The sequence below is a fragment of the Rana temporaria genome, chromosome 1 (genome assembly GCF_905171775.1).
Source record: "Rana temporaria chromosome 1, aRanTem1.1, whole genome shotgun sequence".
Lineage (NCBI taxonomy): Eukaryota > Metazoa > Chordata > Amphibia > Anura > Ranidae > Rana > Rana temporaria.
Genome location: NC_053489.1, coordinates 115503537 through 115527399, shown reverse-complemented (window position 1 = coordinate 115527399; position 23863 = coordinate 115503537). Strand labels below are relative to the sequence as shown.

The following is a 23863-nucleotide window of genomic DNA, read 5'->3' as shown; positions in this document are numbered from 1 at the left end:
GCCGTCTTTATACGCCCTCCAGCCACTGGGGGGGCGCGCGCATGCCCCCCGCGTCACTCACACAGAGATCCATGTCCTATCAGGGAGAGGAGACCGATGGTGTGTCCCTTGTTTATAGGGATAACCATCGGTCACTCCCCTCCCCCCCACAGTTAGAAACACTATGCAGGGCACACATTAACCCCTTCCTCACCCCCTTCCCTGCCAGTCACATTTATACAGTAATCAGTGCATATTTATAGCACTGTTCTCTGTATAAATGTGAATGGTCCCAAAAATGTGTCAAGTGTCTGATGTGTCCGCCGTAATGTCGCCGTCCTGACAAAAATCACAGATCACCACCATTACTAGTAAAACAAATAATAATAAAAAAGTCAGTTCTATCCCCTATTTTGTAGGTGCTATAACTTTTGTGCAAACCAATCACTATAAGCTTAATGCGTTTTTTTTTTTTTTTTTACCAAAAATATGTAGAATAATACGTATCGGACTAAACTTTTTTTAATTCAATATTTATTATAGCAAAAAGTAAAAAATGTTTATTTTTTTTCACAATTGTCGCTATATTTTGTTTATATCGCACCACAGAGGTGATCGAATGAATGAATGAATGAAAAATTTATAGAGCGCAACACATGCGAACTGAATCGCTTCTGGGCGCTAGTTGTCTGTGACTCATGACCTCAAAAGAGCAGAGTTTTGATCCGTCTTCTGAAAATCAGGTGGTTTTCCTCCAACCGAATGCTGGTTGGTAAAGCGTTCCATAGTCTAGGACCCTGGAAAGCAAAATCTATACATATATAAAACTCAACGTGTGTGTGTATGTATGTATGTTCCAGCATCACGTCCAAACGGCTAAAGATATTAACATGAAACTTGGCACACATGTTACTTATATGTCAGCAACAAACATAGGATAGGTGGTTTAACCCTTACCCACCCCCATTTGACATGGTCGGGGTTTTCCTTTAAAGTCCCATTCAATTTTATGGGAAATACATGTTACTTCATAACTTCCAAACGGCTGTACATATTTCGATAACACTTGGTCACATGTTACTTATATGTCCACTTAAACTATAGGATAGTTAATTTATCCCTTAACTACCCCCATTTGTGAGGGTCGGGGTTTTTGTTACATTTCCCATTGATTTGCATGGGACTTTAATGTTCCCACATAACTTCTGTACGCCTGGAGATATTTCAATAATACCTGCTACACATATTACTTATATGCCAAATAAAAATATATGACAGTTAAATTAACCCTTACCTACACCCTTATATAAAAGATGGGTATATTTATATTACTATGATTTTCCTCCCCAAAAGGTTAAGATAGGAAGACCGGGCAACGCCGGGTATTCAGCTAGTACCACCTAAAGAAGGCTCTATTTGTGGGGAAAAAAGGACGTCAATTTTGTTTGGGAGCCACATCGCACGACCGCGCAATTGTCATTCAAAGCGTGACAGTGCTGAAATTTCGCCTGGGCAGGAAGGGGGTATATGTGCCCAGTAAACAAGTGGTTAAATAAAATAGCGTTTCACTATGGAAGCCTTTTGTTTGTATTACATGTCCAATCCATAATACTCAGAGGGTGAGGTATTGTACATGCTCCTGTCCATTCATATGCCTGCAGGCATCATCCTGCTCAAGCGTATTTGACTATCTTTTTAATTAAAGAGGTGAACTAGTTCTGGTAGCACAATTCATATTCTGTGCACTTTGGGTGTCGTAACAAATACTCAGGTGGTGAAGGATTACTGCACGTTTGGAGAAGTCATTTTCTTTGGAGCACAGCAAGTCACTTTGAATATTGAATTTCAAACATATTTCAATATTTTCATTTTTCACAGTTGGGACTATAATTTTGGTGTCTATCACAATATGGACTAATTTGCCTTTTTTTTTTTAATCAGTATTGCTTGTTGGTTTATATCCTATTATGTAAGTGTTTGTACATTAGGTTCTCACTATCGGCGCCCCCTACCAACCTCACAATTAGATAGATAAACCTGACCTCAATGAAATATTGCATTATAAGCCATTTAGATGTGTAACTCTTAGGCCCCATGCACACGAGAAGCAATTACAAACACCTCTAAACTCACGTTTTCAAAGGCAAAAACCGGTGTTTAAAACGCCCGTTTTTGCTGCGAATTGCGCAGCGTTTTACCGCGATTAGCGGCGTTTGCGGCTGTCAGCGATTGTCTCAAAGACATTGTAGACCCTCCCAAAGTTTAAAACGCAAAAATAAAACGCTTCTGAACCCAAAATTTTGCATCTGAAAAAACAGACATAAACCCAACTGCTTTAAAACGCCAAAAAACGTGATTGTGTGCATGGACACATAGGATAACATTAAATGTGTTCAGGGGCAGTTGAAAAAAATGCCCAAATGCCTCTGAACTCGAGTTTAGCAGCGTCTCGTGTGCATGGGGCCTTAGGAATTGTGATTATAATTGCACTTATGCTTTGCACAGTCAATTAGGCACTAGGATTGTACTTGTAGGATAGCTGGATACAATGCTGAGAAATGTGGGCACACATTGCAGCACTGGACCGAGGTTGCCTGTCCTAAAAGTGGATAGAGACATGGATGATGGAATTAGGCGAGTTTAAAAATGGCTTCACTAGGGTTGAAGGAAAGGATGGGAAACTTTTCCTTTAGCGGGAAATTGACATACCATGTACTACTTTTAACCTCTACATATGGTGTCAGTGTACTGTTAACTCTCCCCTTTCCTTGCAGCACTATTGAAGCTCATAAAAGCACCCTAACCTGTGGCAGGTAAAGATTTAAGCACCAGGGGAAGCTGCTGATTTTTATCATCCAATCAAGCCAAAATGCAGTTTTTTTTATTTCCCTTGCATGTCCCCCTCAGATCTAAAGCGAGTGCACTTGTAGTGCAAAGTGGATTTGCCTTTTCGTAAATAACCCCCAATGAGTCATGTATGGTCTGCTTTAGGCTGGGTTCACACTTGTCCGACAAACGCCCCTACATTGGGAGCCTCATGTAGCATGACGTGTGAAAATCAATGTTTCCCTATGAGAGCCGTCTTAACTGGTCCGACACAAGTCGGTCCGACTTTGAAAATGCTCCCTGTACTACTTTGGTCCTACCTTGATCCTACTTCAATGATATTCAATGGGCTGAAGTCGGACCAAAGTAGGAGCCTTGTCCTAACCATTCGACTTTTGACATCTGACATGTGATTACAGCAGCAGTAAAAGGAATTTATCTCACTCTGGGATTGTTTTGATTGGTCAAAGAACAAGTCAGACTATCACAAAGTCGGATCAAAGTAGTTCATGAAGTGTTCATGAAAGTAGGACCAATGTAGGACCGATGTAGCAGCGCAAAGTAGGATGAAAGTCGTGTAGTATAGTGTGAACCCAGCCTGAGGCATAGAAGACTCAGAGCTGGTAAATGGCAAAGCCAGGCCCAAATGCACATGTAAGTACTGGCTTTTACTACCGAATCCTGTGTGGGAACTCACCTTGGCACAGTGTATTGAATTAGTCGCAGGGCGCTTCACAGGTCCAGGACCTTCAAGGGTATTCCCACCATAATGGACAAAGCATGTACATTTTATATAGTCCAATGTCATGGACAGGTACATCAAGGTCACCCTATACCTTACTGTATGAATGGGACTTTTTGGAATGGAGTCACTTTACAGACTCAACGCTAAAACTCAACCACTTGTCTTAGGTGCATGACTAGGTGTTTACATCATGCCACTTCTGAAAAACAGTCCTGGATGTAGCTGAGGCTACATACAATTTATGCATGCTGCACAGCACACTCCCAGCACAGAGACTGTGCTTTGTGTCTGTGTGTGTTAAAGGTAGAATGGGTAAAAAAAATGTGTCCTATTGCTTTTGGGCCCTACTATGGGGTACAAACAATAACATACATGTGGTATCTTTGCAAAACCACAGGAGCATTTATTTTGGGCTATTCTTTGCTGGAAAATTAGGGTTATGGCAAGAAATATACAGCTAAAATTGTAACTGTTTTGGGACAGATTTTCTTTGACTTAAAAAAAAAACACAACATGGAGATATCAGTTACCATTTACCACCAAAAATAGCCCAATTTGTCTGAAAAAAAAAAAAAAAGTTTTGATATGTACAGGTTTACTGACACATGTCGAGGTTGTAAAATTGTGTTCAGGCATGATTTGTTTTACTGTGACTAAGGGGGTTAAACCTTTCTGGAGAAGTGACACTTGAGATATGGCGATTTAAGCTTAGGGAATTTTTTTTATAAGTTTAAGCCTAAGTTCATACTGAGTGCAGGAATTAAATGGTGAGAGTTCAGCTGAACTCGCACCATTTCATTCCCGATTTCGGGAACAACTTCAGAAAAATGCATCCCGAAATCACCAAAAGTAGTACAGAAAGTACTACAGAAATCTGCGCAGCGCCGCACCAATTAGCTGCCAATTTGACATGTCAAATCGCACCAATGTGAACCAGGGCTCAAGGAGTCTAAGGCCGAGTACTCACGATCAAACATGTCCGATGAAACCGGTCCGCGGACCGTTTTCATCGGACATGTCTGCCCGGGGACTTCTGTTCGATGGCCGTACACACCATCGAACAGAGGTCCGCGCGTAAACAATACGCGGGGCGTGTCCGCAGTGTCGCCGCTACAATGACGCGGCCTGCCTTTAAAAGGCTTCCACGCATGCGTCAAAGTCATTCGACGCATGCGAGGGATGGCGGGCGGCAGGACATGTACGGTAGGTCTGTACAGACGACCGTACATGTCCGGGCGGACAGGTTTCCAGCGGACTGTTTTAAAGCAAGTCCAGGAAACAGTTGTCCGCTGGAAACCTGTCCGATCCGCCCGAAAATGGTCCGATCGGGCCTACACACGGCCAAACATGTTTGCTGAAACTGGTCCGCGGACCAGTTTCAGCAGACATGTTTGGTCGTGAGTACGGGGCCTAAGACATGAGGCCACGCAATGATATTGGACAAGCAGTTTAACCCCTTTGTGCCTAAAAGTAAAACAAATCTCAATGCCCAAGTCCAATGTTTCAACTTTGAAATGTGTTAGTAAAACCGTACATATTATCACTGTTTTGTGCATCTAGGTGGATGTGTTTTTTTATTTTTTTCCCCCAGGACAAATTGGGCTTTGGTGGTAAATGGTAATGGATATCTCCTGATTTTTCTCTTTCGTTCATGGACGGACACAGCCTTAAAGTGGAGGTTCCCCTAAAAATAAACTTTTAACATTGCATTTCCCACATTAATGACAATTGGAATCGGCTGGTTTTATTAAAAAAAACGTCCGTACGTACCGTTTGATATATGCGTTCTCACCGCCACTTCCGGGTACGATGGTGGGGATGGGCGTTCCTAATTGATGGACAGGCATCCGACCGACGCATACATCGCGTCACGAGATGCCGAAAAAAGCCGAACGTCGGTGCGGCTCTATACGGCGCATGCGCACCGACGTTTCGGCTTTTTTTCGGCATCTCGTGACGCGATGTATGCGTCGGCTGGATGCCTGTCCATCAAATTCTAATTGTCATTAATGTGGGAAATGCAATGTTAAAAGTTTATTTTTAGGGGAACCACCCCTTTAATCTTGACAAAGTGGGTATTGGCCTTCCTTTAGGAGTGACTAAGCAGAATGTGTTAACATCAAAGCTGAACAGCCCTGCAGGGGGCGGTCCTACTGGCTATATCCCGCTCAGTTTTTGTTCCTGCCTAGCTAAGGAGAAGACATGGCTCCCTTCGGGCCCATAGGCCTGGAGTTTTTTTTTTATTCTAGATTGAATTTTTTTTTTATTTCTGTGATCTTCGATCAGGTGCCGACTAGGCGACAGGCTGAATCCCAGATCCTTGTCGTCGAACCCACCCCCCCCCCGTTTCGGCCATCGAGCGCTTGCCGACCATAGTTACGCACTGGGTCATCCATGACATGCCCGTCGCTCTACGGGTGGCTGGTGAGCTATACGCTCCAGGGCTTGCATAGGATCGGTCTACAGGGCCCAGTCGCAGTAGCCTGGCCGACAGTCACCTCTGTCACCATGCGGAAGATGGTCTGTCTGGGATGCTTCCAGCACAATCCTCAGGAAGGGTAAGTATAATCCCTTGTTTCGGCAGGAAGACCGAGCTGGGCATTCCTGGAGAGGTTAGTAAAAGGGTTCTATCCTTCCTTCCTCCCCAGGCTCTCTGAACTAGCTGCTGGGGTGGGGGTTCATCTGGGGGGAACTGTGCCTGTATGTCCGCTAGCATTGTTATAAGCTGCTTAAAGAGATTTTGCTTACCTGTGTGTCCTGCTCCAGCTGCACTGGCGGCCATGTTCTTGTGGCCGCACTGTATTTGGCCTCTATCTTCCGCTTGGCCATGTTTTTGTGATCCTGCTGTGTTTACTCTCTACTGCTCTGGTGGCCATGTTTTTGTGGTCTGCACTGTGTTTGGCCTCTAGCGCCTGCTAGTTGGCCATCCTTTGCTGTGATCCAGGCGATGTTTGACTATTCATGCTCAGCGGCCATGTTTTTGTTTCCGTGCTATGTTCTGCCTCTAATGGCTGCTTGTTTTTCTCTAAGATCCATGCACTGGCTATGGTTGGCGGCCATGTTTTTGTGGGCTTCTAGCTGCCGCTCGGCGGCCATGTTTTTGTGGCCTCACAAGGGGGGGAGAGGAAGAGGAGAGAGGTTGTCAACCCAGGTATGCTGGTCTTCGGAGGATTCCCACTAGCCGATCAATGTCAGGGAATCTATGCCTTCGCTCCTTCGTCATCTGCTTCACAGTGGAGGCAGAGGGGATTCCAATGATCCTAATTTCTCCAGATTGGCCATGGCGTCCTTGGTACGCCGACCTAGTGCCTCTAGTAGCAGACGCCCATTGGCATCTACCACTAGGAAAGGACCTGCTGTCTCAAGGTCCCATACGCCATCCTGTTTTACAGTCACTGGCTTTAATGGCAAGGCTATTGAGAGTGAGGTGTTAAGAGACAGCGACCTGTCAGACTCTGTGATCTCTGCCATGAGGAGTGCTCGGAAATCGTCCTCCAGGAAGATTTACTATTGCACTTGGAAGACCTACATATCCATTTGTGAGGAAATGAGGTGATATCCGCGTGCTTATTTGGTTCCCAGAGTCCTGCTGTTCTTACAGCATGGGGTGGACCAAAAAATGTACTTTAAGTTCAATTTGGGGGCAGATATCTGCCCTGGCTCTTTGAAAAAAAAAAAAGACCCCTGGTGGCTCACTCGCTAGTGAGAACGTTTGTACAGGGGGGGGTTCGGCATGCGGCCCCTCCACTACCTCTGTGGGGATTTGAATAGCAGATGTCCCTTGGCGTCTACCACTACGAGAGGGCCTGCTGTCACAAGGCCCCATACATCATCCTGCTTTACAGTCAATGGTTTTAACGGCATGGCCTCTAGGTGCCTCAGAAACCACAGTTTTTGAGAATATTAGGGAAGTTCCCTTGTTGACACTTTCTCAGAAAGTGGTCCTTTTGATGTCAGTTAAGATGAGTTCTGAGCTGGCAGCCTTGTTATGAAAGGCTGCCTATCTGATCTTCCACAAGGATAAAGTGGTGCTGCATCCACAGCCTTCTTTTCTTCCTAAGGTCATTTCGAACTTCCATCTCAAAGAAGACATTGTACTGCCCTCCTTGTGTCCTTATCCGTCGAATCCTAAGGAGATGACTTGGCATTCCTTGGACGTTGTCCAAGCTCCAAGAGTATAATTGTCTGTTACTGCTCCGTTTTAGAGTTCAGACTCTGTTTGTTTTGGTGGCTGGTCCCAAGAAGGGCCCAGCGGTCACCATTTCGAGGTGGATCTGACCGATCCTGATTACGCCATAAAGGGTCAGGTGCTGGTGCCTCTTGGGCTTTCTAACATCAAATATCTGTTTCCCAGGTGTGTAAGACAGCAACCAAGTCACCCGTTCACTTTCACTTAACTTTACAAGATGATGTGAGTGCATCTTCAGATGCAAAGTTTTGCAGGTGGCTGTTTGGAGTTATAACTCCTCAGTTGAGGAGCTCTGTTTTGGGTTGTAGTTTAATTTTATGCTGTTTCCACCCCTCATTTTGACACTGCTTTGGGACGTCGCACTTCGTCAAGATTAAGGCTGTGTCCATCCATGAAAGAAAGAGAAAATAGGATTTTTTTTATACTCACCGTAAAATCCATTTCTCTGAGTTCATGGACTGCTTTTGACAAACTGAGCTGCTTAGTGTAGTCTGAGGGAATATAGCCGGTGGGGCTGTTGAGCTTTGACGTTAACACATTCTGCCTAGTCACTGCTAAAGGAAGGCTAATAGCCACTTTGTCAAGATTAAGGCCGTGTCCATCTATGAACTCAGAGAAAAAGGTTTTAAGGTGAGTATAAAAAGCCAATTTTTTTGTTCTTATAGGAAAACAAAAAAATAAGATTTTTGTACTCACCGTAAAATCCATTTCTCTGAGTTCATGGACGGACACAGCAGCATTGACCTTAGGGTTATATATCCTTCCCTTCAGGAGAAGCTAGGCAGAAAAAAACAGCACTTCAAGTGTTAAACCACCTCTCCGCCACCTCCCAGGGGGCGGGTCCCCCAGGTACATCCCACTCTCTTGCATCATGCAGCCTCAGTTCGTAAACAAGCAGTACAAACAAAGGAGGGGTGGGTGATGTGTCCATCCCTGAACTCAGAGCAATGGATTTTACGGTGAGTACAAAATTCCTATTTTCTCTTCCGTTCATGGACGGACACAGCAGCATTGACCTTAGGGACGTCCCCAAGCAGTGTCAAAAAATTTCAGGGGGGGGGAACAAAAAAACACAGCAAACCAAGATTCACCCCCAAACAAACCAGAGAAACTTCAACCTTAAACTGCGGCCTGTAAAACCTTGCGGCCAAAGCAGACATCCGAAGATGCGCTCACAAGTTGCTGCCTTACACACCTGTAAAACAGACGCTTGATGGCGGAAAGCCCAAGCAGCACCAATCGCCCTGGTCGAATGCGCCGTAACCTGAAAGGGAGGTGCCAACCCCTTTAGGGCATAGGCCTGAAACACAACCTGTCTGATCCACCTAGAAATGGTGGCCGACGAGACTGCCAGGCCCTTACTGGAACCGGACACAGACACGAACAGCGAGTCCGACTTCCGGAACGGAACTGTCGCCGACAAGTAAACTCGAAGGGCCCAAACCACATCCAGAGAATGTAAAGTGGCCTCCTTCTGGTTTTTCGGCTGAGGACATGAGGCTGGAAGAACAATGTCCTCGTTAATGTGAAAGGCCGAAACGACCTTCGGAAGAAAAGAGGGCTGCGGGCACAGCACCGCCTTATCCTGATGGATGACCAAGTAGGGGGCCTTGCAAGACAAGGCCGCCAGTTCAGACACCCGTCTGATAGAGGTAATAGCTACCAGAAAGACCACCTTCTGCGACAAAGTCAGCAAAGGGATCTCCCGAATGTCCTCAAAGGGGGCACGCTGAAGCGCCGAGAGGACCAAATTCAAGTCCCAAGAAGGCAGCGGAGGGCGCACCGGGGAGGGTCACATGCCGGACCCCCTGCACAAACGTGCGAACCAAAGAGTGCGCTGCCAAGGGACGCTGAAAATAAACAACCAGAGCAGAAATCTGGCTCTTGATCGTGCTCAAGGCAAGAGCCTGGTCCACTCCCCGCTGTAGGAACAACAGGATCCGGGACACCACGTAAGTACTAAGTACGGGGGTGCCACTTCATCTCCTCACGCATGGCGGTATATGCTTTCCATGTACGATGGTAAATTTTCCGAGAAGTGGACTTCCGTGCACGTAGCATGGTAGAGATTACCGGGCCCGAAAGGCCCCGGTCCTTCAGTACCTGGCTCTCAACAGCCACGCCGTTAAAGCCAGTGACCGTAAAGCAGGATGGAAGATCGGACCCTGAGACAGGAGATCTTCCCTCAGAGGCAAACGCCAGGGGGCGTCTGCCACCAGACGTACCAGGTCCGCGTACCAAGAGCGACGTGGCCAGTCTGGGGCGATCAGGATTGTTGGAATCCCTTCAGCTTCCACCCTGCACAGCAGGCGAGGGAGGAGCCTTAGGAGGAGGGAAGGCGTAAATCAGGTGATAGTGACCCCAGGGAGCCACCAACGCGTCCGCCCACGGGTCTTTTGACCTGGCCACGAACCGTGGCACCTTCCGATTGAGACGGTACGCCAGAAGGTCCACGTCTGGAGTGCCCCATTTTTGGCACAGGCTCTGAAACACCTCCGGGTGGAGAGACCACTCCCCTTGATCCAGAGTCGTGCGACTTAGGAAGTCGGCTTGCCAATTCTGAACCCCCGGAATGTATACGGCTGACAGAGCCGGAACGGACCTTTCGGCCCACCGAAGTATGTGAGCGACCTCCGTCGCTGCAGCCGAGCTCCTTGTGCCGCCCTGATGATTGACGTACGCCACGGCTGTGGCGTTGTCGGACTGGATCCTGACAGGACGGCCCTGCAGTTCCAGGGATCACCTGGCAAGGCACAGCCTGATTGCTCGGAGCTCCAGGATATTGATCGGCAGGCGGGACTCCTCCCGAGTCCAGCGCCCCTTGGCTGACTGGGTGCCCCAGACCCCCCCCAGCCGAAGAGGCTGGCATCCGTCGTGACCACTGTCCAGCGGCACGGAAGAAAAGACTTACCGGACCGAAGCACCGGAGACGTCAGCCACCACGCCAGGGAAGACTTGGCCAGATGGCTCAACCGAATCTGGCGATCCAGAGAAGATGGGACCCTGTTCCAACGTGACAGAATCTCCTTCTGTAGTACCCTGGTGTGGAATTGGGCATACGGAACCGCCTCGAAGGAGGCCACCATCAGACCCAGAACCCTCATGCAGAAGCGAAGAGATGACCACTTCTGGGCCTACAACTGTCTCACTGCAGATAGCAGGGTCTCCAGTTTTTCCGATGGGAGGAACACTCTTGCCTCCCCCGAATCCAAAACCAGCCCCAGGTGTTCTAGTCTCTGGGACGGAACCAACACTGACTTTCTGAGATTCAGAATCCAGCCAAACTCTTGGAGAGTCCGACACGTGATGGACACGTCCTCCTCTAAGCTCTCAGGAGAAGGTCGTCCAGGTATCCCACGATAGCGATCCCTCGCTGCCTTAGCAAGGCCAGGATCGGGGCGAGCACCTTGGTGAAAACCCGTGGCGCCGAAGCCAGACCGAACGGGAGGGCCACAAATTGATAGTGGTCCTCCCCGATCGCAAAACGCAGATACCTTTGGTGTCTTGTGCAAATGGGAACATGCAGGTATGCGTCCATGATGTCATTAAGTCCCCCTGGTAGAGGGCCGCTATCATCGATCGAACCGACTCCATCCTGAACCTTTGCACTTTGACAAAGGAGTTGAGGGCCTTTAGGTCCAGGATAGGGCGAACCCCTCCCTTCTTGGGGACCACGAAAAGATTGGAGTAGAACCCCTGAAACCGTTCCTGCGAGGGAACCGGCACAACCACCCCCCTGTCCAGAAGATCCTGGACAGGGCTAGCCGACGATCCGGAGGAAGCTGGAGGTTAGAGGGAAAAAATCTGTTTGGGGGACAAGAAATAAACTATCTTATACCCCGAGGCAACCACCTCGCAAACCCAACGGTCAGATAGAAGAGAATTCCGCGAATTCGTCCCCCCACCTGAGACCCGGGCGGGGGCAGACCTTCATGCGGAAGCAGGTTTGCCCGCAGGTTTGTTGAACCAGGGGCACTTACGCCCGGCAGCAGGGGCTTTAGCACCTTGCGGACCTTTTCCCGCCGTGCTGGGCGCACGAAAAAAACGCGTAGGGGTAGTAAAAGTAGGACCTTGCTTGCGGCGAGGTTCCTTGCCCTTCCCAGACTGTGGGAGCAACGTGCTCTTACCACCCGTGGCATCCTTAATGATGTCATCCAGGGACGCCCCAAAAAGCCGTTCGCCCTTAAAGGGCAAATCCACCAAGGCCTTTTTTGAGGACTGGTCAGCCGACCAGCATTTCAGCCACACAAGGCAGCGCAGAACCACTGCGTAGACGGAAGCCCTGGAAAGCAAAAGGTATCGAATCCATGGCCGCCTCGCAGAGAAACTTTTGACCCTGAACCAACTGTTCAGCCAGGTCCCTAGAGGACTCGGAAGCACCTTGGACCTCCAGCTCCTGCAGCAGGAGCTTCGCCCTTTCAGTTAGCGTCTGTGCCACCAGGGCTCCGGCCAGAGCCGGCCTCACCCACTACCGAGAACAGGGAGCGGGCCACGGCCTCCACTCTCCTATCAGCGGGGTCCTTGAAAGCAGGAGCCCCCTCCACAGGCAACGTAATAGCCTTGCTCAGTCTGGACACAGGAGGGTCCACTGACGGAGGAAAGACCCACTTTTTTAAGAAGTCCTCCTCAAGGGGGTAACGGGTAGCAAAGCTTTTAGGAACAGTAAAAACTTTTTGCGGTGTATCCCATTCCTTATACAACATATTGTCTAAAGAAGGAACACAGGGGAATGCGGTACGCGGTGCTTTGCGGAATCCAAAAGGGACTGACTCCGCCACATCCGCACCGCAGTAATAAGAGCCCCAACAAATTCCTTGTCAGCCGACTCCGCAGCAGTCATCCTCGCTGTCCATGTGGTTTAAGCCCGCATCCTCTGACATGACAGAACCAGAAGCAGCAATAGCATTGTCAGATATGTCCCCAGAAGCAGGTTCAGGGGGGGTGCTTTTTACCCCCCAACCGAGCACTGGCTGCTTCAAACCTGGTGAGAAAGGACTCCAGGACAGCCGACACTGTCTCAACAGATGTGGCAGGGGAAGGGGCGTTAAGGGTCAACTCCGGCATTGTTAGGAATGAGGGGCCTGATTCAGGCTCCATAGTGTAGCTGCCGTGTCACCCCCACTGCCAAGGGCAGGAAAAAAGTCCCCCACAGGTCACCTGCCGGCCGCTAGAAAAACAGTATGGGGCCCCTGGGACTCACCAACCCCCTGGTACAGCGCGGTCTGTGAAGGACAAGTGTGTGCTGAGAAGAAGCTGCAGCGCTGCGTCTGTCCCCTCAGAGGATTCGCGGTCTTTTTACCTCGCCAAAACGGCCACCAGAGGCCGAACTAGAGCTGAACACAGCGCTAGCCACAAGAAAATGGCCGCCGAACAATGCAATCGCGGCTGCGGCAAAATGGCCGCCGTGGCGCAGATTTAAAAAGACAGTGTACCCAAACTATCAGCACACAAAATACAGCACACAAAAAAACGTCCAGAATGTCCACCACAGTCCCCTGCAGTGACACAAAACAGTCCCCGCCATACCACGTACCTGAAAATGAGCCCCAGAGAAAAAAAACCTCCGTACAGCCGTCACCCAAAGGGGGAAGGAGGGAGAGGAATAAGGGAGAGAGGAAAGCAGGGAAAAACCCTCAGTCGACCTCCCAAGCGAAAATTCCAGCCAGACCACTCACCTGAGAAAGGGGCCACTACTTACCTATCCTGCGACTACCCGGCTGGAGGTATCCCAGACAGAACCAACGTCCGCGAACGGCATGGCTGTCGGCCAGACACACTGTGACAAAGCCATAGAGACCGGTCATATGTGTGCCCTAGAACAAGATGTTCCCCGGCCGCCCCTGGAGCAACGGGGCCTGTCGTGGACGTCCCGAAGCTGAGCTGAGGGCCGGCACACGCTCGAAGGCCGAACCTGGGGGGGACTACAAGGGTCGAGGACCCAGCCTGTCACCCAGTCGGCTGTTGATAGAAGAATCGCAGGATTCAAAAATGCAGGAACAAAATAATAAAAAAGCGAGAAAAATCGCAAGAAAACTCCAGAGTCCAGGACTCCAGAGAGAGCCTGACTCTCCTGTCGGTTAGGCAGAAAACAAACTGAAGCTGCTAGAGCAGGGTGTGGGTTATGCCTGGGGGAGCCACGCCCCCTGGGAGGAGCAGCATGAAGGCAAGTCAACACCTTAAGTGCTGTAGAATTCTGCCTAAATCTCCTGGTAGGAAGAAGCATAACCCTAAGGTCAATGAAGGCTGTGTCCGTCTATGAACAAGAGAGAAAAAAAAAAAAAAAAACTCCAGAGCACATGGGCTCCAGAAGGGCCATGTCTTCTAATGCTAGGCAGAATAAAACTGGGGCTGCATGATGCAAGAGAGTGGGATGTACCCGGGGGACCCGCCCCCTGGGAGGTGCTGTACTGAGAGAAGTGTTTTAACACTTGAAGTGCTGTTTTTTCTGCCTAGTCTCTCCTGAAGGATATATAACCCTAACCCCAAGGTCAATGCTGCTGTGTCCGTCCATGAACGGAAGAGAAAAATATATATTTTAAAAAATTTAGCTGTATATAATTCTTTCTACTACCATAACCTACCACCAAAAAACACATATGCATGTTATTTGTTTGTACTCAAAAGTACAGCCCAGAAACAATAGTGAATCGGAGAAGGCATGACTGTCCTATTGTTGTTAGTAGGGGTGAGTGAAGGCTTTTAGTGTACAGTGCATCCGAAAAGTATTGAGCGCTTCACTTTTTCCACATTTTGTTATGTTACAGCCTTATGCCAAAATATTAAATTCATTATTTTACTTAAAATTTTACAAATAATACCCAATAATGACAAGATGAAAGAAGTTTGTTTGAAATCTTTGCAAATTTATATATATATATAAAAAAAATTATATATATATCACATGCACATAAGTATTGACAGCCTTTGCTCAATACTTAGTTTAAGCACCTTTGGCACCAATTACAGCCTTGAGTCTTTTTGAGTATAATGCTACAAGCTTGGCACACCTATTTATAGGCAGTTTCTCCCAATAGTCTTTGCAGGACCTCTCAAACTTCATCAGGTTATTAGGTCCTTTGTTATCGTGGCTGTGTGCTTAGGGTTGTTGTCCTGTTGGAAGATGAACCTTCGCCCCAGTCTGAGGTCCAGAGCACTCTGGAGCAGGTTTTCAGCAAGGATGTCTGTACATTGCTGCATTCATCTTTCCCTCGATTCTGACTAGTCCCCCAGTTCCTGCTGCTGAAATCCTCACGGCATGATGCTACCATCACGCTTCACTGTAGGGATGGTATTGGCCAGGTGATGAGCGCTATCTGGTTTCCTCCAGACAGGACGCTGGCCATTCAGGCCAAAGAGTTCAATCTTTGTTTCATCAGACCAGAGAATTTTGTTTCTAATGGTCAGTGTTCTTCCTTTTGGCAAACTCCAAGTGGACTGTCATGTGCCTTTTACCAAGGAGTGGCCACTCTACCATACAAGCCTGATTGGTGGAGTGCTGCAGAGATGGTTGTTATTCTAGAAGGTTCTCTCTCCACAGAGAAATGCAGCTTTGTCATTGGGTTCTTGGTCACCTTCCTAAGGCCCTTCTCCCCTGATCGCTCAGTTTGGCTGGGTGGCCCGCTCTAGGATAAGTCCTAATGGTTCCAAACTTCTCCCATTTATCAATGATGGAGGCCACTGTGTACATTGGGATCGTCAATGCTGCAGAAATATTTCTGTACCCTTCCACAGATCTGTGCCTCAATACAATCCTGTCTTGAAGGTCTACAAACAATTCCTTGAACGTCATGGATTGGTTTGTGCTCTGACATGCATTAACTGTGGAACCTTATAGACAGGTGGTGTGTGCCTTTCCAAATTCTGTCCAATCAACTGAATTTACTTCAGATGGACTCTCTAGTAAGGTGTAGAAACATCTCAAGGATGGTCAGTGGAAACAGGATGCACCTAAGCTCAATTTTTAGCACCGTGGCAAAGGCTGTGACTACTTATGTGCATTGGATATTTATTTTTAATAAATTTGCAAAGATTTCAAACAAAATTATTTGACATTGTGATTATGGGGTATTGTTTGTAGAATTTTGGAGGAAAATAATGAATTGAATCCATTTTGGAATAAGGCTGTAACATAACAATGTGGGAAAATAATTTTCATATGCACTGTAGCTCCATACTGAACAGAATAGCAGGGAAGTGAACACATGCTGCTGTCGGGGCAGACGTTGGTTGATTTGCCCTCCATGGGCAAAGTTCAGGTTCACATGAAACTAGTAGAATGCTTTATGTCTTCAGCACTGAACAAAATGCCACAGAGGAAACTCTGAAAAGACCTTACACGGAGCTGAAGTAGGACTAAAAACTGGGTGTATAATGGTGATCTTTAATAGAATAAACCACAAAATACTTTACAAAATGTTTAATGCATGCACATCAGATACAACAATAAATTTAATGAAATCAATAGTGTAAACATTTTACAAAAGCATTTCATTATACATAGTTTGGACAAAAAAAAAAAAATCTACCATAGAAGATCAGTGGCACATAAAAAGTCTTTCATAATATGATCCCAGAAAGATAGTACACAAAAATAATAGCACTTGTTCCTTTGTCAGTTTTGGGAATCAAAGAATATGTCAGGTTGGTTGAACAGTCGCAAGCAATACTATCAGAAACCATTTAGAAATACCAGTATAAAAATAGCTTGTAATCCAGTTACAAATGGCTGCTGAATAGCAGACTGCGGCCGCCACCAGATTGTAGACTTTGGCATAATGCAGTGAACTGGAGTTCTTCTTGAGATCAACAGACAAAGGCTCAGAGGTTTGTACATGTCAGTTCCGAGTGTGAACCGTTCTTTCAGAGACCGTCTATCTCTACACTGCTGGCACACACATTTCTGTCAGCAAAGAGTGCTTACTGCATAGTCCCACACGACCGATGTGGCTATTCTGTGCTATTTTTGGAACGAGCAATAGGAAGTGATACTGTGAGGGAAATTTCCAGGTGTTCACATGCAAGCTCAGTGCCGGTATATGCTACCTGGTATTGTTCGATACACAATACTGGTTTTGTTTCTGCTGGAGAAGCTCTGTGATTGCCAGAAGTTTTTTGAGAACATGCTGTTGGAAGTAAAAAAAAAAAAATAAAGCTATTCAATGCATGGGACCAACAATAAATAATTTTATAATGGACTAGAAGAATACAAATCATACATTTATTAGCAAAGCAATACAAAACTGCTGAGGCTCAGTGACTAAAAGTCTGAGGCTGCTGTAAGCTGCACTGTACAATCAGGCGTTTCAGACAGCTAAACCAATAAAATCTGCATAGATATGCAGGGGGGGGGGGTGAGAATAAATTAAAAACACTCCCTGAAGCCCTATTGGCTTCATTTGGCTTTGCTGCTCTGCCCCAGTGACAGCGGTGAGTAATTGTTTGGATGAGTGGAGAGAACCGTTTGGGCTAGAATCTTCTTTTCACACAATATTTTATTCAACTGCCAAACTGAAAGTGTTTATTTTCAGAGGTCGTCATCTACCTAAGGGATAAGTTCACTGTACCATATTTCATGTGTAACATGTTCCTAAAATCACTGGCCACCGCCCCCACTGTGACAGAAAACGAGGGATGCTTGCCCCGTACCTGCTGTCATAATAAAAAAAAAAAAAAAAGCACATCCGTGCGGGGCTCCGCTCACACAGCCACTTTATTAAGAGTTCTGTGAATGAACTACAACTGTTAAGTGCCCTTAGAGTTCATTGATCTTCCTGGACTCTAGTAACTTCCTGCCCGTATGAAAGGTATGTGTAGACTGCCTGGCAATGCACCCATGATCTGCCGATTGCAGGTACAATGCTTTACAGGCCCTTAGGAAATAAAATAGATTTTTTACCTTCATTTTTTTTTTTAGGCCCCTTTCACACTGGGGCGTTTTTCGAGTGTTATTACAGAGAAGCCTCATCTGCAATCCCAATGTGCTGGTAAAGCACCGCTAAGACCCTAACGTTTTAGGGCGTTTTTGCAGTGCCTCGTGTGAAAGGGTAAGGCATTTTTGGAGTGTTTCAATGGAGAGGGGCGTTTTTGGAGTGTTTTTTTCGGCGCTCAAAAGCTGCTTCAAATATACTGCTTGCAGGACTCAGTGGGAAAGGGTCCGTTGAGATGCATGGAGAGCGTTTTAAGAGCGCTATTTTTAACGCTAAAACGCTGTAAAAACGCTTCAGTGTGAAAGGGGTCTAAAGGTCAACTTAGCCTTTAATGCTGTGTGTTTTTTTTTGCAATCACTTTTAGACACACATTTAAATGCAATGACCAAAAATCCAGGTAGCTTTATCATTATTGGGCAGTAGACATGATCATTCAGTAGGCTTTAAAAAGGTAGCTAAAAGCACCAGTTTAACTGTAAATAAAATAAAATAAAAGTACCTGTTGGGCTCCTCGCTCATTGCTGATAGTTCGGAGTTCATCAGAATGTGCCACACACATTTCGTGCAAAGCTGCCAGGTTACGGGACAGATCAGTCCTACAGTGTTCAGTAGTATCAGGGAGTTCGGGCACATTCTGGTGGAGATAAAAAAAATAAAGCATATAACAGGCTTTTTTGTAAGAATGTAAAAAGTATAAGAAACTGAAAGGAAGCAGTGTGGTCATAAGGGAATGACATCTCAAAGAAAGCTCGGGTCTTATGAAAAGGCTTGAGCTGTCTCCAAATATTGCAGTCTTAGGCCTCGTACACACGACCGGATCTGTCCGTTGGGATTTATCCGCGGATCAGTTCCAGCAGACAAATCCGGTCGTGTGTACGGCCTAGCGGACATTTTTCGGCGGACATTTCTCCAGCCAAAGGTTTTCAAGCGGATAAAAATTTCTTAGCATGCCAAGAAATCTATCCGCTGGAAACCTGTCCGTTGGACTGATCCGGTCGTCTGTACAGACTCACCGGATAAGTCCAAGCGATCCCCATCCCTTGCATGCGTCGAAGTGATTTGACACATGCGTTGAAGTATTTACCTTCCAGGGTCGCGCACAACGCCGCGGCCACGTCACCGCGTATGGGATTTTGATCTGATGGTGTGTACAGCCATCAGATCAAAATCGGGAGCAGAAATGTCCGCTGGAAACGGTCCGGCGGACCGTTTCCAACGGATATCCTCTCGTGTGTACAGGGCCTTAGAAGAATGCCAGGTATTCCATAGTTACATTTGTCCAGTCTGGAACAATATAACTATGCATATACCGTATCTCTGGGATCCCTCCAATAGCTAATAATCACTAGTAGTAGACACTACTAGCACAATGACCTCCACCAGCTTTCTGGTTCCATGCCAAGCGACTGTCCTACTGCATTGTGAACAGAGGTCAGCCGCTTGGCACGTGTGCCATGCAGAGATCACTTTGCATCTACTCAATGACTGAAAACTGTTCTCTGATAAAATGAGATGGAGCGGTGGAGTGGTGCAAATTTTAAAAGGTACAGGCTTTCGGACTGTCATTCTGACTATGTCTTCAACTACCTAGTGAGTCACTGACTTGGAACAAGCATGCAACCAGTAAAGAACTTCTGCCCTGCATAAAGGTTAGTGCTTGAGCATTAATCAATTTCAATGACCAGAAAAAAATATATTCTGGCCAATGAAATGAACGCACAAGAGCTTGACGCCGGAAAAGCTTTGGACACTTTTACAAACTTCGGGCATTCTTTCTGCTAAAACGCTGGTTCTAGGAGAGATTGATAAAACTGTGTGCATGTGGCCTTGTTGTCGTTGAGGATCACTGCAGCAAAACCCCACATACTGTATTAACCACTTGACCTCCAGGTTTTACCCCCTGCATGTCCAGGGCATTTTTCGCTATTCAGCACTGTGCTACTTTAACTGGCAATTGCGCAGTCATGCCACACTGTACCCAGATTGAATAGATATTTTTTTCCACAAAAATAGCTTTCTTTTGGTGGTATTTAATCACGACTATTATATTTTTTGCTATATAAATTAAAAAATACCAAATTTTGAAGAAAAAAAATAATCACGTTTTTCGGACATAAAATTTTGCAAACAAATAATATTTCTTCGTAAATTAAGCCCAAAATGTATTCTGCTACTTTCTTTGATAAAAAATAACCCAAATCAGGGTAAATTATTTAGACTGTGTGAAAGTCTACAAAATATGGAAAATATCTGAAAATTGATCAATCCTGATGTACTGATAGTATATGTCAATTTTTGAGGCCCAAAAATGCCAGGACAGTACAAAATAACCCCCCAATGAACTCTTTCTGAAAGTAGACACTCCAAGGTATTTTAGTAAGGAGGCATGGCAAGTTTTTTTAAGTTGTAATTTTGTCACAATTTTCGTGATGATCACTGTCATGATTGGCTTTCATTCGTGACGGCTTGCTTACTATATATGATGCTGCGATTTGCTACAGCCAGGTATCATGCGATAGCTGTGGGCCAATCACAGCATGGAAGCCATTCATGACAGCTTTGCTTACAATGTGATCATGCAATAGCGTCGATAGGGCTGCGCCGAGAGCGAGCTCCAGGCACAGTTACCGACAGCCAACGGAAAGCTCCCAACCGCTGCTTGTGATCAGGAACTTTCCAATCATGTGACAGCAAATCACGGCGATCAAATGACCATAAACCCTGCCATGCTACACCTCTTAAGGGGTTAAAAATCACCTACCACAACTACCCATAATAAGAGTGCATTTCTATTCCAATGATAAAGAAGAATAAAACATCGCTCTATAAATACAGCTCGAATTAGGTGGGAATATTTTTTTCCAACCAGATCAGTGTTTTTCTCTAAATTGCTGCACATAAAATATAGACAAAGCAAGGTTTTTCTGAAAAATTCCACTCACCCCAAGTTCATCTAAGAACATGATCATGCGATGCTTGTTACATTTTATGAATGGATTTACACCTTCCATGTAGGGTTCCTGGAATACAAAAGGTTTGCATAATCCTCAATTTACAATGTTGTCATAAAATTATTGTAATTACGTGTCAGACATGCTATTTCTGTCACATTTAAAGGGATTTTCTAGAACAAACATTTAATCCTTGCTGGAAACATCACCCGCAAAAACAGTATAAAAATGTGGAGGGGCCAATTCTTCTAAAGAATTAGGCTGACTTTTCAAAATTAGTATTGCTTACTTTCAAAGATTTATATGTCAGCAGTTGACCATTACTTAGTTTAGCTGCAGGTAACTGGGCAGGCAAAAACAATATCTGAGTTAAAGTTGAGGTTCACCCGAAAAGTTAATTTTTAACCTTAGATTGATGCTCATTTTGTCAAGGGGAATCAGATAGTTTTTTTTTTTAAATGGAAGCCGTACTTACCGTTTTAGAGAGCGATCTTCTCCGCCGCTTCCGGGTATGGTCTTCGGGACTGGGCGTTCCTATTTAATTGACAGGCTTCCGACGGTCGCATCTATCGCGTCACGATTTTCCGAAAGTAGCCGAACGTCGGTGCGCAGGCACCGTATAGAGCCGCACCGACGCTCGGCTTCTTTCGGCTACTCTTGACGCGATGTATGCGACCGTCGGAAGCCTGTCAATCAAATAGGAACGCCCAGTCCCGAAGACCATACCCGGAAGCGGCGGAGAAGATCGCTCTCTAAAACGGTAAGTACGGCTTCGATTTTAAAAAAACTACCCGATTCCCCTTGACAAAATGAGCATCAATCTAAGGTTAAAACATTTTTTTTGGGTGAACTCCCGCTTTAAGGTGAAGTGCTCAGCCAGAGACACAGTGCTGTCCAGCAAGGGTCCATCTTTTGATTAATTTTTGAAAAAGCCCCTTAAACATGTGTCACAGATATTCTCAAATCTACAAACAAGGTTTGCTTTGCCATTCAATTACAAAACAAGTAAAAGTACAAACACGTTTAAGGATGCAAGAAATGGCAGAAAAGTGTAAAATGTGTGGCAAGAACAGATAATCATTAGACATACAAGTTACACATTTACACCATACACATAAATCGATTTACATTAAAAGCCACACAAGAAACTGCTACAGGCCATTGTACGGAGTACCAATTAAAAGACTGAAGATGAACGGCTGAAAACCGCAAGCTTTGCACCAGATGTCTGGGATGAATCTGCTTTCACATGGGAGAAAAGGTGCCAGTCTGATAAGGTGGGCGTTATTTATCAACGTGCATTATATAAAGATCTTGCTAAATTGCTCCATAGTCATCAGATTCAAAGTACCTTTGTCCAGTTGTCATTCTTTCAACATAGGTTAAATATGAATCTGCTTGCTGTGAGGCAAGTTGATAAATAAGACTCAATATAGGAACCAATGAAGCTTTTCCTTATTGAAAAATACCACAAATTTGGAGATAAATAATATCAATTCCACCATTTGAAAAGGTCCACTGTCATGAATTTCACATTAGTGGTTTTACATTAACTATAAGATACACTATAGAATACAAAAAAGATTATTTACTCCTTTGTGTAATTGCAGTATGTGGAATGTGCTTCTAAATGATGAACGTGGTTTCTGCGATGATGAAGTGGTCTGCAATATACCTTTTGTCTGTCGCAGGCATTTAACATTAAAGCAATGGATACACAGACATTGAACCCTCTCTCACAGTAGATTTAAAGGCACTATAAAGGCTGTCTTTAACAGCAGTACAAAAGAACAGCCCAATTGCAGCAAGCACTGTCTAATTTCCAGAGTCTAGATAAAGGAAAACTTTAGAAACATATTTTACTGTAGATATCCTTGTAGGTTTTTCCACTTCGTGGCTACAGTACAGTGAGAGTGGCAAAAAAAGATGAGAGATGGACTACACTCACAATGAAATGGAGATCATGCAATGGCAAGTGCAGAAGCGTTACCAGTTAGAAGAATAAAAGATAAAAAAAAATAAAGCTTTTTTTCTTACAGCTCCAGAGGAAAAAACGCAGCTTTGTGGCACAGCAGCATCATGTCCCTCCCGTGCCAACCAGAATAAAAGGAATTGTTATTAGATCGTATTATGTACTTGGTGCATGCTAAGAGTGCATCAACTTTTCAACGAATTGTAAACACTGTATGTCAATACTACTTTAATTTGGATGTATGGTCTAAAAGAATGGTGTGTGTCCTGCTTTGCATTTCACATTAGCATATACTACTAATAAGTTATACATGTAGTTTTAAATTAAATCTGTGCTATTTTTCATATTACCCATGAGCTGTCTCAAAGTGTATGTTGAGGCAAACTTTATTTTCGTTTTCAATAGAGTAGGGAAGGCTTAAGAGCCGTACACATGAGCCAAACATCAAGCGGTATTGGCCAGTTCAATGAAAAATGGCCAACATTTGGCCAAATGTGTACAGCAGCCAGTCCAGCTTCTGTCGAAGGGCCATGGCAAAAAAAAAAAAAAAAAGGTCTGCTGATCAACATCAGATCACCGGTGTGTTCTGGGAGGGCCCGCTGGGTCGAATGGAAAAAAAACCTCAGAGTGTACAAGGCTTTAGACACAGTTCTATTGTTATCTGGCTCCCCACAGAGGAGTTTCACCCCTAATTCTAGTTGGCCACCGTCATCAAAAGGGATGAGCTCAGGCATGTTTGGATCCTAGCATGAACAAACTTGAGCAAGCCTGCCGGGAAGCTGTCGCCTGTCTGGGCCGCTGCCTACCCCACAGAGGCGCATATACAAGCCACCTATGATTGATGCAGTACAAGAACAGTCTCCAGGCCGATTCACTCAGGTGGGTTCGGACTAGGATATCAGAGCACACCATCCCTAGTCATCAAGGCAAAAAGAGATCCAGTTTACAAATGTCAAAAGATAATCTTCCAATGGGACACCTGATTCTGCATCAACTCTTTATGATGGGAAATCTGTTCACTTAGGAGGGATTACCTCTTATTTACTGTGGAGTCTCTAAGACAGGAAATTAAGAGAAATATCCCCAGCAGAAAAGTCTGCAAAATCTTATAATGGCATTATAAAAATCTTTTAAAACCTTAAAGTTTTTACCTTCCCTATTCTTTTTCAAACTAAAGAAAAACAAGTTTGGGTTTCACACACTTTAAAATAAACTATGTGGTCTCATCACATTCCACAGCTAGCAGGTCAACTGTAGGGTATTTCAGAGTCATAT

The 23863-nt window shown here is 45.5% G+C and overlaps 1 protein-coding gene across 4 annotated transcripts in view; it reads right to left on the bottom strand.

Moving 5' to 3' along the window:
* Positions 1-16099: 16099 nt before the first annotated feature.
* RASA1 (RAS p21 protein activator 1) overlaps positions 16100-23863 on the bottom strand; it is a 140788-nt gene continuing 133024 nt past the window's right edge. For 2 of the 4 annotated variants that reach the window (XM_040341806.1, XM_040341827.1), the window contains exons 23-26: positions 22654-22710; positions 20608-20685; positions 18165-18299; positions 16100-16861 (exon numbers count right to left, since the gene is read on the bottom strand). In XM_040341806.1, the coding sequence (XP_040197740.1) occupies positions 16778-16861; positions 18165-18299; positions 20608-20685; positions 22654-22710 (354 nt within the window). In that variant the 3' untranslated portion in view covers positions 16100-16777. The remainder of the gene's footprint in view (positions 16862-18164; positions 18300-20607; positions 20686-22653; positions 22711-23863) is intronic. The other 2 variants (XM_040341813.1, XM_040341820.1) reach the window with 2 other exon arrangements.